Source organism: Kryptolebias marmoratus, linkage group LG10 (genome assembly GCF_001649575.2).
Source record: "Kryptolebias marmoratus isolate JLee-2015 linkage group LG10, ASM164957v2, whole genome shotgun sequence".
NCBI lineage: Eukaryota > Metazoa > Chordata > Actinopteri > Cyprinodontiformes > Rivulidae > Kryptolebias > Kryptolebias marmoratus.
In genome coordinates, this window is record NC_051439.1 from 15,207,346 (window position 1) to 15,221,209 (window position 13,864).

Here is a 13,864-nt window from a genome sequence, read left to right on the forward strand (position 1 = left end):
ATTCAGCATCTAAAGCTTGTAAACCCGGCAAAAAGCAAACATACGTTGGGACAAACCTCAGTCTGAGAGTCTTAATGTTTGTATTTTTATTGAAAACACTGGAAGCTGCACGTATGAAATGAAGCAGCTGAAAAGTATAAAATGAGTGGGTGAGTTCACTATTTACACAATCCAAATGTACACTCTTATAAATAATCTTTATGAAAATATACAACTTGTTGATAAAAATAAAGCTCCAGTGATGAATGCGACTGTTTTCCAAGCAGCTCGGGAAATCGTGGAACCAGATTTGCGTTGGCCTTGTGCGTCGAAGCCATCTTTGGTGTCTGAACGGAGACTCTGCCAACAGCAAAGCTCTCTGAGATTAGCCCGGTTTATCCTGAAATCCTTCAAGAATTATTGATGGTCGTGCTGTTGTGACTAATGACTACAGCAGTCAACAGTGGGTAGGGACCAAACACATGGATATAAGATTAAAGAAGGATCCAAGCTTCGATGCAGGGGATTTGATGTTTTTACACGAAGACAAACTGTCATTGTGGAAGCATGCACAGTTTTAAAGGCAGGATACTTTCCTTTAAACTTACCAAGAACATCCCTTTTTATGTTACACCAGTGCTTACATTATTACCCACTATCTTCACGCAGACAGTAATTAGTGTTTTTGAGGGGAAACTATTGCAGAATGAACAGAGAATCATCAGTTAGCCTGACGTCTCCACAGAAAAGCTCCTGATATTAAAACAGACGCGTCACATGCTCGTCAGCTTGTGCTTAAACTCTGGAACTTCTCTCGTAAACTTCTCACACGAAAGCTTTCCGAGGACTTCCCTGAACCCAGTGGCTTTGTGCCGTTGGGACAGTCCTGGAGGGCTCCAGCTTCACTTTGGACTCTGCAAGCTGGAGCACAGGTCCGCGCGGGTTCCTGAAGGTTCTGCACTTTGTGGAGGGGCAGGGACCCGAGCACGTGGTCCACGGAGCCCCACCTGCAGAGCGGAGAATGCGTCTGGTGCTGAGGCCAGTCCTCTGCCTCGACACACTGTTCCCCGTGCGGCGTCTCCGACCGCTTCCTGCACCAGTCTGTCTGAGGGTCGTGGAGCTCTGAGGAGCTGTTATACCTCTGAGAGCAACCATCACACCTGCTCCTGCAGAGGCCGTTTGGGACTGTGCAGACACAGGCGGGTTTTAGAGAGTGGGAGATGTCCGTGTATTTGGAGCGCAGCTCCTGAACGTCGGGCCAGTGGAAGGCCTCGGACGGAGCACTTTGTGGGGACGGCACTGTGGTCTGGCTGCTGGCTGCAGGGCTGGGGTTCTGGACTGGACTCGGAGAACGAACTTCGTGAATGACTTCATGTTCACAAGCATTCAGGGACAATCTCAGGTTGGGTTTACCTGCATACAATAAAAAAAAACCTAATAATGTAACATTTGTTGGTTTAAAATAGAAACAGCAGCAGATTGTTGCAAAATAAATAAATAAGTTGATCATCTTGAACCATATTTACCTGTTTTTCTCATCTTCTCCTCATGGACAGCAGGGATGTTCCTGAGGCCTTCCTGACTGGCTGTTAGTCGGTTTCTCGGCCAGACCATAGGCCTGTTGTTTTTGATGCGCTGGCTGTACTGACGAGCCAGCTGGAACACCTTGTTTCTCATCTTTCCCATGTCTTGTAAGATCTGGTCTTCATCGATGCTGGTTCTGAAGTTAATGATCTTAGGTAAATGGTTTGGGCTAAAGTGACTGTCGTCTTGTAACTCATGGGTCCTGCAGGGTTTGGAGTCCTGACCAGGTCCCCCCTCCACTGCTGAGGAAGCTGGCGGTGATGTTGAGGATAGATCAGAGGCGGTGCTCATTTCAGACTCTTCTAAAATCAGAGATGGTTGCTTACTGAATTCAACATCTGAAGTGTCTGAGCTGACATTCTGAGTAACGTCTAAACTTGAATCATTGAGTTTCTCTTCTGCAGCCTTCTTGGCTTCCCTGCTGTCCTCTTCAGTTTCCATAACTTCCCAAACCTTGAGCATCTCAGACGAGGGCCGAAACTTTTCTTCTGCTGTGAATGCATCAGCCACGCCCGCCTTGGTTTGGAATGAGCTCGGTGGAACAGGTTTTTGATTCATTTCTAATCCGGGAAGGTCAAACACAGACCAAGAAGTGGGTCGGTTTCGAGAGAGTCCTTTCCTGTGGACCGGGCCGACCTTCTCCGGAGGATTATTGTTGAGCTGTCGACTCAGCTGTCTCACCAAGCCTGTTGGAATATAGGACAGACTTTCGCGGCGTTTGATGCTGAAGTTAACGTCTTGGTGCTCGGCGTGCTCGTAGTATTGTCTGATTTTGTGGATGAGGAGGTGATCCTTTTTGGAGAGAGTGGACCTGTGTTCTCCTTCACTCAGATTAGGTACAGAACCCAACAGATGATCCTCTGAGGCTGCCTGTGGCTCGGAGGAAGAGGTAGCCATCGGCTGGGTCTGTTTCTCCAAATCTATGCAGGTTGAGGGGATTTGAAAGACGTCATTATCTACGGGTGGTGACGTACTAATGAGGGGACCAAGGTCCTCAGAAACTAGACTGCTCCTCCGGGACAGGCTGCTGATGTAGCGCTCAGCTATCACACTTGCTTGGCCCAATACAGAAGAAGAAGGCAGAAGCACCTCCTCTTCCTCCTCCGAGAGCTCACCATTCGTCAAAACACTCGTCTCCTCGACTTGGAGGCCAGAGGAATCACTCCCTCTCTCTTCTTCTTCTCCAGTTTCTCTGGAGGTATCCAGAGAGTCTGAGGTCCCAGTGTCTAGCTTGCAGGGGCCCATTGGAGACTCGGGACATTGGGAGTAATCTACCTCCAGCTGGTGACTCTTTTCTGTCTGTGGGACACAGTCTGGATGGCACAGCTCCTGCACATTGATCTGAAACACCATAAGAGTGTTTGCAAAGTGGAATATGATGAGAAAAGACACATTTTATTAACAAGCACTCTCTAAGCCCCATTAGCTTAATGGCCCCTTTTGAAGTAGTCTTGGTAGTTTAGTCTGAAGCATTCAGAATTTATGCTGCATTTGTTTTATCTTATTAAGCACTCTTGATTTCTTAATTACAGTGACCCTTGCCTGTGTATAAACAGTAGAGTGTGGTGGAAAAAAACAGTGATGCCATCTCCGGTCTGTTTTAACTGTTAACATTTAACATTTATCTATGTTAACCTTGGTGAGTTCAGCACCTCCTTTACCAGGGTTCGTCTTGCTGATGTCACCCTAGCCTGCCATTAATCTAAATCTGTGTCGAGGTGTTGCCTGCTTGTCTGGAGTGCCTGCAAATTGCAAAAAAAGTGCAGCTCGGAGCTGTTTGGTGTAGATAAGGTTAGGAACAGTAAATACCTACTCAGCTCAGACGCAAAAGCTGGCCTCCAAATCAAATGCTGCCTTTCTCAGAGGCGGGAGTGCTGACTACTGCACAACAATATATGGATGGTGCTTTAATTTCCAAGACTACAAATGTACAACATACAGCCAGGATTCAGGCTAATGTGATCATGGCAAAGGGCATCCATTTGGTAGAAATTCGACTTTTAAATCTAATGTAGAATTGATTCAGGTGGCTCTCATTCAGGGAGATAATAGGGAAAAATGTGAAAGAGTTTCCTTTAAATTACACAGCAGCTTCAAAATAGGCTTGGCAACAATTGTGAGGATAGAAGGGTATTTGTGAGTAATGTGAATGTGTCTCACATGTGAAAACGGTGTGTGTATGAACAATATACCAGGCATTTATAAGTACCTGTGTGCCAAGAGTCTCTTTCGTAACCACATCCCTTTTGTTTCCCTCCTGTTGGTGGGTTTTCACCTCCTCTGTTGTAGTTTCCAGCTCAGAAGTATTACTGTTCTGATCATCCTAAAAATGCAAAACATGACATTAAACTACTTTTAGTCAACATATATCAGAGATGCACTTTAAAACATGCTACATTAAACAAATGTTCAATGCATATTCAAGCCTTCCTTAAAAAAATAAAGATAAACATGAAAGTCTTCCTTGTTAAACAATGTTTATTCATCCACCTTCATAAACAATACTGCTAAAACAATTAACCCTGACAAAGACTTTTGTAATTATGAAAATTCAGAGGGGAAATGTTCTGTAATATGATTATCAAAGAGAAAAAAGCTCCTGCTATTCTAATGATATTTAATTAGAAGACTACATTAACCTTTGAAATCAAACAACATTTAACTGAGGATATTAAGCCATTGGTTCTCATGCAAATGCAGGTGTGGTCTCAACAGAGTCATGTTCCAATACACAAATTAATAAATGCAGCAAAGAGCAACAACACAAATGGGATACACATAAAATAGAATCCAAAAATTATATATTGTGAATGCAAAGTGGGATAACCAGAGCTCAAAACATGCATGAAACTTCGATTTCACCTCTAGTAAATGTTTAAAAGGTTCATGCGCTTCAGTAGTATTAATCCACACAGAATGATTTATTCTGGATTGTAAAAAAATGGCAGCAGGTGTTGGAAGATTACGGTTATGAGGAAAGCAAAAAAACGGAGGATGAGAAGAAGTGGCAGTGCAGGTGAAAGAGCGATGCATTAGTATTGGTAAACCAGAGGAACGGAGCAGGACATGGGAAACCCATAAGTGTCAGAAACCCTCACCGTGGTGAAATGAGTAGGAAGCAAAGCCCTGGCTCTATAGTGCCAGCAGGAGATGGCTGCCAGCACTGAGCTGGCAAAGTCGGCTACCTGGTCGCCTCCCATCAGTACATCTTCCTTGCAACTCTCCCCCTCCTTCTCCTCCACTGCCTTCTCCTGCTCCAATCCCACCTCACTGGGTGAAGAGGGCAGTTTAGGGTCACTCTCAGCTGAACTTAGCTGCTCCAGAGAGTCTCCCCTGGGAATAAAGTCCTCCACACACAACCTCTCACTCTCGGGATCGCCTAGACTGGAGGCCAGTGTACTGACACTAGTGGCTGGCTGGAGGGAGCACCTGTTTCCCAGCAGGGCGCCCTCACTGTCTGCATGCTGTAGCATGAAGTCACAGACAGGTGATTTGTTACTGCAAGGCTTGTGTTAAAGACATGTAGTGACTGCTTGGCTGTAAACAGACTGAAGCACTGTGTGTCAGCAGCTATAGCTCAGGGTGAGGTACGGTTTACTGCAGTCTAGGAAAGTATGCTCTCTAAGGCTTAGGATTGGACTTTTTCAGAGTTTTGGCTCTTTCAATACCAATATTTAAGCTAGACTTCAGAACTTTTGAAGTGTGGTTCTGAAGACAGGTAAGAACAATTAATATCTTACCTGTTGTAGATAGTTCTTTATACAATCTCAGTTTGGAGAAAGAGTTTTTAACCTGACTGATGAAATTAAGTTTCTGCAATTCTAGAACAACTCTTTTCTCAAAAACATCTTATCAGTCCTTGCAAACACAATTTTATAAACCTTCACACTATTGTCAATTTTGCACCACATAGTTATTTGCAGGCACTAATAGCAGCAGCAGGTAGCTGTAGCACTTCACTGCAGCCTGGAGCACTTCTGACTACAACATCATAATGCTTCTACCAGAATAACTGTAATGTGAGGTAAAGGTTTATAAAACTGAATTTGCATGAAGGGAAACTTTTGAGACTGAAGTCTGTCTTGGCCAGGCTTGAACGAGCCGTCAGCTTCTCAAACGGGTCAGAATTAAACTCCGTTTCTCCAAAGTCATTCAAAGAGCTATGTATCTCCAACAATAACTATAGCAATTGTCCATGTCCTTTCCAGAGGAATGCCACTTTAAAAGATCTGAACTATCCCTTTAGGTTGCAAATGCTGATTTAAAACTGGGTAAACCGTATCTCACCACAGCCCAGTGACTGCAAAGCTTCTTAAAGCTCAACAAAAAATACTAGCTTTTATTTCCTTAACTTACCTTCAAAATGGCTGCGTGTTGAGCAAAGATGGGGAGAGGCAGAGAGACAAAACACATAAAAATGTCAATAACACTGAAAGAAACCATGCCCAAGTCAAATATTATGTTGCATAATAACCTAAATATCGAGTGAGTTTTGTTCAATTACACCCAGGACACAATCTCTGCCTCTACATACAGGCAGATGTTAGTCTGGTTCAGACTCAAGGGAGGCCCTGTGATTAGGTAAATACCGATAAGGAGCCTCTCGTTCTCAGAGGCCTAAACCACACATGATGCAATTAGCCAGGAAGTGATGAACCTCTCCCTTACCCAGATGAGAGGGTTTGACATAAAATGGCTGCTTCATTACATTGTCTGGGAAATTGGTTCAGGACAGGGAGCGAGGGAGAACACGAGCACTGAGGTTTTCTCTTCTAATCAATGAAACAGGAAGTCGCACAGATCCGAGGGAAGGATGAATTTGACTACTAAAAAGAGCTTGTGTATGACAAAGCCTTGGACCAAAGTGGCATAAAATTAACTTCATTATGGGCGAGGTGGAGAGGGAGTGAGCGTGTGCGTCCATTGATCTGTTTTCCAGGTGTCTTTGAAGAGGAACAAAGCAGAGGTTCAATGGATACATGAAAAGCTCTTATCCAACAGCGAAATAACATTGGTGGCTGGGAGCTGATGTAGAACTGGACAGCAGCCAGAATGTGGATCAAACTGAAGCCCCAATAATGAATTTGCCACTCTGTCTGCCAAAATCCTACAAAACATTTAATAACGTAAACAACCTTACAATGTACCAACCTTCTGTGCTCTTTATGATCTGTTTTCCTGGTTCTATAAGAAAGAAAGAAAATGTGGTGAGTTTATTTCTTCTTTTAGATATTTTTGAAGTTATCGTGGTGCGAAGTGCTGCCACAGGAACAGGGCGATTTTTACCAGATCTCCTCCTCCCATGCCGTCCTCCAAGATGGAAGCTGTCCCTTTGGCAGCACACTGCTTTCATCATCCTCTCAGGACTACACTGGAACTTCCCTGGATCTGAGCAACACAAAGACACGCCACTACACTCAGAGTTGCATTTACGCAAACTATTTTCTCCACACGGATGGGCTGGATATAAATGAATGCATCTTGGCAAATTAGTCAGCATTCCATATTCTCCACAGAACATCAACAGCCATTTGCTTTTATTAGCAGCATCAGCGGTTGCTGTGGCAACAGTTAAATGGTCGTGGCATAGCTCGAGACGCTCCATTAGTAACACTTACAGTTTAAATTGTCCACAGTGGCGTCCTTTGCCTTCAAAGAAAGAAACATGTTTTAATTAAAGATTCTTCTTCAGAGGCCAAAAGGGCAGAACGGATCTGTAAAAGATGATGTTTACCTTCTGTGGCAAGATTGTGTTGTGATTCTCGAGAATGAGCCTCTTAATGTGATGGGACCAGAGCTGCTTCTCTTCTACGGACTTCGCCTGAAACAAGAGGCCGTTCTCAGTAATTCGCGCTGATAAACATGCATTAGGTACATATATTCAGAGCAAAATAAAATACTGGTTCTTAGCAGCTTTAGAAAAAGAACAATATTGGCATTCTGTGAGGATATACACATTCATATATGTCCAGTGGGGGTCCAAAGGTCTGAGATCCCTTGTGAAAACACTCCTTTGGTGGATTTTTGTTGAACCTACTGCAAAATCTATTGAAAAACAGAACACAATACAAGCTGAGCAACAGATAAATGCCTTGTGTTTTGTATGAGGCAGATTATCCTTCTGTAGTGTTAATTTAATGTCTTATAAATCCAAATGAGAAGTTGTCGCATGCCTGTACTTGTCTTTAATAAGGAAAAAGTTCATTTAGTGCAGGTGTTCAACTCTAAATCACTCTGTTTGATGTCCTCTGTGCCTCATTTGTCTCCTTATAAGTGCTCCTCTGTTTGTGCTATAATTCTGTTGAACGAATAAGCAGATTGTTTTTTCCACCTCAACATGCCGGAAGGTCTTATGACTTGTCTCCATCCAGAGCATTTTAAACACCTGTCCTCAGAAGCCACAAATGGATAGCAGCCTTAACTTTAAGCCTTCAAAAAATTCTGTCTGCTAAAATTCAGTTTATACTATTTGTGAGAAAAATGTGATGTATTGATCTTTTGATAATCTGTTCACATTTGTTTTGTCTAAATGGGATTTGAATATAGCAGATCAAGTCACAAAGGTGTGTCAGAGTGTATTGTGATGCATTCTCTGTATCTTTTAGCCATGATCTGAAGGGGAGATATCACTGCTTTACTTAAAATAATGTCTTTAACAAAAGAGCAGTACTTCCAAACAACCTCAAACCTTCTAATTTCTTGGTGAACAGAAATGCACAACAAATGCTTTTCAACCTCAGCCTTTTGGACTTCTTAGCCTTCAACCTTCTGACCTAAATAGGTTCAAACGGACTGTGCTGCAGTTACCTGTACTGTATGGGGTTGCTTGGGTCGTTTGAAATGGATAACACTGAAGAGCAGAGGATCCTTGGCATTGTCAAGCAGCATTAAGGTGGAACACTGCAATGAGAAAGGCAACGCCAAGTGTTGTCTCATGGTTCAGTATCAATGTAATCTTTTTCTGTTATTTACAAAAACACGTTTTTTTTTATCTTAAAAGTACTCAATACGCTGAATAATGTCCAAAATCGTACCGATATGTGACTCTTGTAGACATAGTTTTCTCCTCTTTTCTTGGTAATAAGGAGCATCTTTTCGAAGAGAAAGAGTGTGCGGGAGTTTTTTGCCCTCAGCACATGAAAGGTGCCCTCCAGAACCAGCTCTCCATAGGTGGTCAGGTCAGAACCCTTCCAGTTGATCAGAAGAGACTGAATCTCCTGTATGAAAGCAGCAATGAACACTCTCAGCCATGTTTTCTTAGCACAAATTATCATTAATACCATATAACATAGGCATCAGCTCCTATTTAAACTAATAAACTGTTAAAAAAAACTCAAATTTGGACTTTAAATTCAAGTACAATTGAGATTTATTTTTTTAAAACACCAAATTGGGAGTAATTATGGATTTTTCTTGAGGAAAATTATAGAATAAAATTAGAACAATATCTCTTCAGACGCTTTACAGGTAAAGAATAGCAACTAGCAGTAAAAAGATGTAGTAGCATAGTGAAACAAAGGTACTATAAAAGGTACACAACAGAACTACTTGTCATTCAACTTGTTTTTACTGTTTAGTCTGCAATTTCAAGCCTCTACATATAGGCACAGGCATGCTCCTGTGGTGTAACACTACATAAAAATGATATAAATATGTTTATTCAGATGCTCTGTGACATGTGTTTTGCTGTTTTATCTGACCTGAACTCTGACAGCATGCTCATGTTTCCTCTTCATATCGTTGATGTACCAGGCCACTCCTGTCATGGTGTCTATAGCCTCTTGAACAACCTCATATCCTTCCTCGTCTGGGTCATAGTGCTTCGCAATTTCCTTTAAAGGAGAACTAGAACAGTTAGAAGCTTTAACGAGATCATTAATATTTAATTTAGCCAAAGTAACTGAACAAAAGCTATCTTTATTTGCTCTATGTGCCTCTCATGAGAAGCAAACGGCACATAACAAGTTATTTAAAATGACATCAGTTTGTCATGATCCAGAGGCATTAAACACAGCTTGTAACATGTTTAGCGACACATAAATACACAAGGAAGTGTTGTTTATTTTACAGCTCTGTACCTGAAGGAGCAGGTGATATTTCAGGATCCTCTGAACCGGCTTTAGCAGGTAGGAGCCCAAAGGCAGAGAACGTTTCAGCGCGGCCTGCCGATCCCTGAAGAACTTGGCCAAAGTTTTACTCCTCATGCAGTCGGTCAGGGCTGCAACTGAACTGCAGACAGCAAACAACAAATCACATTCAACACACATGCTGACAAAATTATTAACAACAACAAAAAAGGAACATCTAGCAACTTACTTAGGATAGTTATTGCAGTACTGGGTGTAGATTTCAAAGTATTCGCTCTGAGGGAAACACCAATCAGGCAACATTAGTGTGCAGTTTTGACAAAATAATATAGCTTGAATTAAGTATGTAAATGATGGTTTTACTCACTTTATTTACAAAACACTGAGCGATAGCCACAGGGTCGTTCTCGCACATGTCCAAACACTGCAGCAGTTCACTGAAAATAAACACAAAGTGTCAAAATGCTACAGCAGTAATACATCAGACCAGAACAACAAAGTAAGGCAATAAGAGTTACTAGTAATCACAAATAAATCATGATATTTTTTCTCTGGTTAGACTGAGAGGTTTTTAATTGCTGTTACTAAAATCACCAGTAGAGGGAACCAGACACTGTAAAACAGCAGCCTTTGTGCTTGTTTGTCATGAAATAAGTTTTGGAAATCGTCACACTTCCGCTTTAATAAAAAGAGCTTTCTTCAGGGATAAGCAAACTAAAAGCTCTGACAGCCAAACACAATAACAAGAAAAAGTTTTTCAAAACTTAAAGACAGGAGGGATCAACTGAACCCAACTACAAACAAATGTGTTGACATTTACAATGAGAAATTATCTGAGGGTGAGGTTTATTATTGAGAGTAGTATTTGTTCATACAGGATGATTGCTTTGCTGCAATATTTACAGCTGAGAGAGAAAGGAGTGCAATGAAGAGAAACAATGCATTAAAGTCTGAATTAACCCTTTTAGCACCATAATAATAATAACGGTCTTTCTTGTCTATTTTTGTCAAAAATGCCGTATTTCCCTTAGGTGGCCTCCTTTGCACAAACTCTTGCAATCATAAGCAAACACTGGGCCTTTTTACCTGCTGATATAAGTATTTCCTCATAGAAACTAATTAAAAGTAATAGAAAAGCTTCCTTCCAGGAAAATGACAGAGGTTGGCTTTTTAAATTCAATCGCATGTCAATGTGTCTTCTCAAACTTGCAAACTTTGCAAAATTTCATTACAAAGAAATAGATATAATCTTTTCTATTGGAGCCTGAGGGCTGTCTCGTAGGCTTGACATAAAAAGAGTGTCTGCTCAGTCTTTGAAGAATGTTGATGTGTATTTTGGCAACAAGCACATTTAGCATTGAGTGCTTGCTGACATATGATGATGAAATGGAAAGCCAGCTGCACTCACACTTTCGATGTCTTTAAGATTATCTGCAACACTGTTCTTTCTGTGGTGAGAGTCGATCGCTTATCTCTCTGCATCAACTTTGAGTCACTCAACAAAAATGCAAGTCAAGTACCAGCAGCCAAGCATCATCCATTTTTTTTAAATTTCACAATATGCTCCATTATCTAATCGCAACATTTCATATTACTGACACATCAAAGTGAACAAAAAACATTCCTTACTGCAGGAAAACGGCTCAGTCTTCTCTACTCTTACATGAATCCAAACTGTATGTAATAAATAATAATGTACCAGATAAAAAAAATATTTAGAGTAGTATGCTCATCAGTATTTGAATGAATGACTTACCCGTTGAACTCATAGATGTCCTCTATGTTTCCAAACAGAGCACACACTTGCTCGGGCTGTATGGGAAGGTTGCCCACGTCGATAATGTGTGCCAAATAGTCCTGGGAAAAAAATAAATGAAATAAAAGAGATTGAGATGCAAACCTCAGTGGGTAAATACTGCACAGGCAGTTTCAGATTCCTACCAGCAGAGAGAGCATGTAACTACAAAAACAAATTTTTGACTCCAACTCTTCCTATTTCTTCTGCACCGAGTTGTTTTTCCACATGACAGCTGAATCCAGCTGATACAGTTTTAGAGCCATGACACAATCTAAAGCAGATTTTTTTTAAAAGACAAGTGTTGAATCAGAAGATTTTTGTTTTCCCACAGGAAAATGGAGGCTCAATAATAAAAACCTTTTTTTTAATGTCATACTTAAAAGATCCTTTTAAAGATTTCTCAGTGGAGACTACTTCGACTTCAAAGACACTCAGTACCAGGACTAGATTTCAGCTCAGTTTGTCTTCTTCTAAGAACTAGAGGTAGATACAAATATTTAAAAATGCCAGTCCATACATACCAACATCTAGATGTCACCCCCACTGTCTTAGACAAATACACACTCACGTGGCATACAAACAACACCAAAAAGAGTAAAGAAGCAGGCTAAAGAGGGACAAACACACACAGGCAGCAGCTAATTAAATAGTACAACAGTAAATGCCTTGCACACACACACAACATCCCAAATAATGTATTGCAAGCAAGCAAACACTCAGGAAGCCCCCAAGTCAGCCAGATTAAAAGCAGAGTAATCGCATCCCATTACAGAATGAATTCCAGCTGGAAGTCTCAAAAAGTCTTCCCCAAACTGTTACACTAAACACATGTGACCTTCAGCATACTGTGAGATTGAATGTGGTGTACAGTGTCTTGTATCTTCTAGTGCTACAAGCTGTTCTTTATTACAGCACAGCTGTTTTAGGCTGTAACACCGATATGGACGTTATAAATCAGTTTTAAGAGTTAAAAATCATACAGAGTAAAAAGAACGACAAACTTTCTCTGCAAAGAACAAGCACCAGCATCTACAACCTCGTTTCAAAAGTTGCTGCGCATGATTACGCAGGGTGTGTTCATCTATGTGGAATTAGCTGGAGTCGAACGGCTGAAATCTGGACAGAAAGTTGAGCAAAAGCACTGATAGCCTAACAGCTGCTTATAAGCTCAGCGCCAGGATCAAGAGGAAGATTTGACTTAGCTTCTTGAAAAGAGAACGCCAAACTGAAGGAAATGTTTCACATGTCTCTGACAGATCCCTGCCCGGGTGTGAAATTAGTTGAATGAAATCAAAATGATTGAAGCCAGACTGTAATTACAAAAGGACAGAGGCTGCATTTGTACTCAGCTGTTTTCCCACACTTTAGCCTACAGAAACCCCACTACCACCACTTTCATCTGCGCTTTTTCTTCCGTTGGCGGATAGATGGAGGTGTTTATGTTGGCTGGGGGAACCTGAGAGTTCAGGCGAGGCTGGGTCTACGGTGACCAAGGCCAGACCAGGCTGCGCCGCTGCTCCTGTCAACTAAAAGAGTCCTAGAAGTGTCTGTCAGGAGCAAGTCATTACTCAAACTGGATCCAGGGCAGCACACCCTCCCACGACAAATGCTAGACGCCAGAGCAGTCTGAGGCAAGGTGAGGAGGGGTGCACGCTGCTTTACTGCCAGTCAGTCTCAGAAATGCCTCACATGTTAAAGCCATTACTCTCTTCAGACTCACTGTTGAGTGCTCCTACATCTTTGCAAGACAGAATAAAGACTGATGGTAAGAGGGGTTTGTAAGTCTGGAAGCAATCACTAAACAACAAAAGTGACCTGTTGCATGGTAAAAAAAAATCCATTGCTCATTTTTCACATCTTAGGCTATTAAAACCTTAGACAAAGATCACAGACCCAGAAATTCATGTTGGGATAACCCTGCTCTGAGTCACATTTTGAATTCAAATATCCTTAAGCCCAGGTTAGCCTGTAAACTGTCCCCACACTGTAAATATACAGAGTTTAAGTAAAGAGCATACAGATCATAAACTGCTTGACAGCTTTCATCTTTATGAACTGGAAATCTGTAAACAACAAGCAGTTGCCAGATGTCTGGTACTGATTTTTGTCAACTGGGCATATTGTTGTAGAAAGTGGGAAAAATCACAAAGACACTTGAAGGAAAAGGGAAAATCCACTGCAAGTTCCAAAAGACTTACTTTTATTCGCAAACAGCTGCTTGGAACAGAAAAGGCATTATTTGGTTTCAGGAGACTGTGTAAAATCACTGTGTTGGTTCCTGGCTTTTCAAATTCAGTATATAACTTCTAATGAACAGTGCAGACATTATGTCATAGGAGCATGTTAGTCCAAGTCAAAAATTATCTTTAAACACACAGAATCACTGGATCACTGTAATATAAAACAGCTGGCTCAA

At 41.5% G+C, this 13,864-nt stretch overlaps 1 protein-coding gene across 4 annotated transcripts in view; it reads right to left on the reverse strand.

The window, feature by feature from the left end:
- Positions 1–71: 71 nt before the first annotated feature.
- The window catches only part of LOC108237061 (pleckstrin homology domain-containing family G member 3), a 29,892-nt gene continuing 16,099 nt past the window's right edge, over positions 72–13,864 (reverse strand). For 2 of the 4 annotated variants that reach the window (XM_017418255.3, XM_017418272.3), the window contains 16 exons: positions 11,407–11,507; positions 10,018–10,087; positions 9,880–9,926; positions 9,642–9,792; positions 9,264–9,395; positions 8,598–8,780; positions 8,371–8,463; positions 7,298–7,384; positions 7,182–7,212; positions 6,850–6,951; positions 6,715–6,747; positions 5,920–5,930; positions 4,662–5,027; positions 3,773–3,886; positions 1,506–2,904; positions 72–1,392 (listed from right to left, as the gene is read on the reverse strand). In XM_017418255.3, the coding sequence (XP_017273744.1) occupies positions 764–1,392; positions 1,506–2,904; positions 3,773–3,886; positions 4,662–5,027; positions 5,920–5,930; positions 6,715–6,747; positions 6,850–6,951; positions 7,182–7,212; positions 7,298–7,384; positions 8,371–8,463; positions 8,598–8,780; positions 9,264–9,395; positions 9,642–9,792; positions 9,880–9,926; positions 10,018–10,087; positions 11,407–11,507 (3,549 nt within the window). In that variant the 3' untranslated portion in view covers positions 72–763. The remainder of the gene's footprint in view (positions 1,393–1,505; positions 2,905–3,772; positions 3,887–4,661; positions 5,028–5,919; positions 5,931–6,714; positions 6,748–6,849; positions 6,952–7,181; positions 7,213–7,297; positions 7,385–8,370; positions 8,464–8,597; positions 8,781–9,263; positions 9,396–9,641; positions 9,793–9,879; positions 9,927–10,017; positions 10,088–11,406; positions 11,508–13,864) is intronic. The other 2 variants (XM_037977843.1, XM_037977844.1) reach the window with 2 other exon arrangements.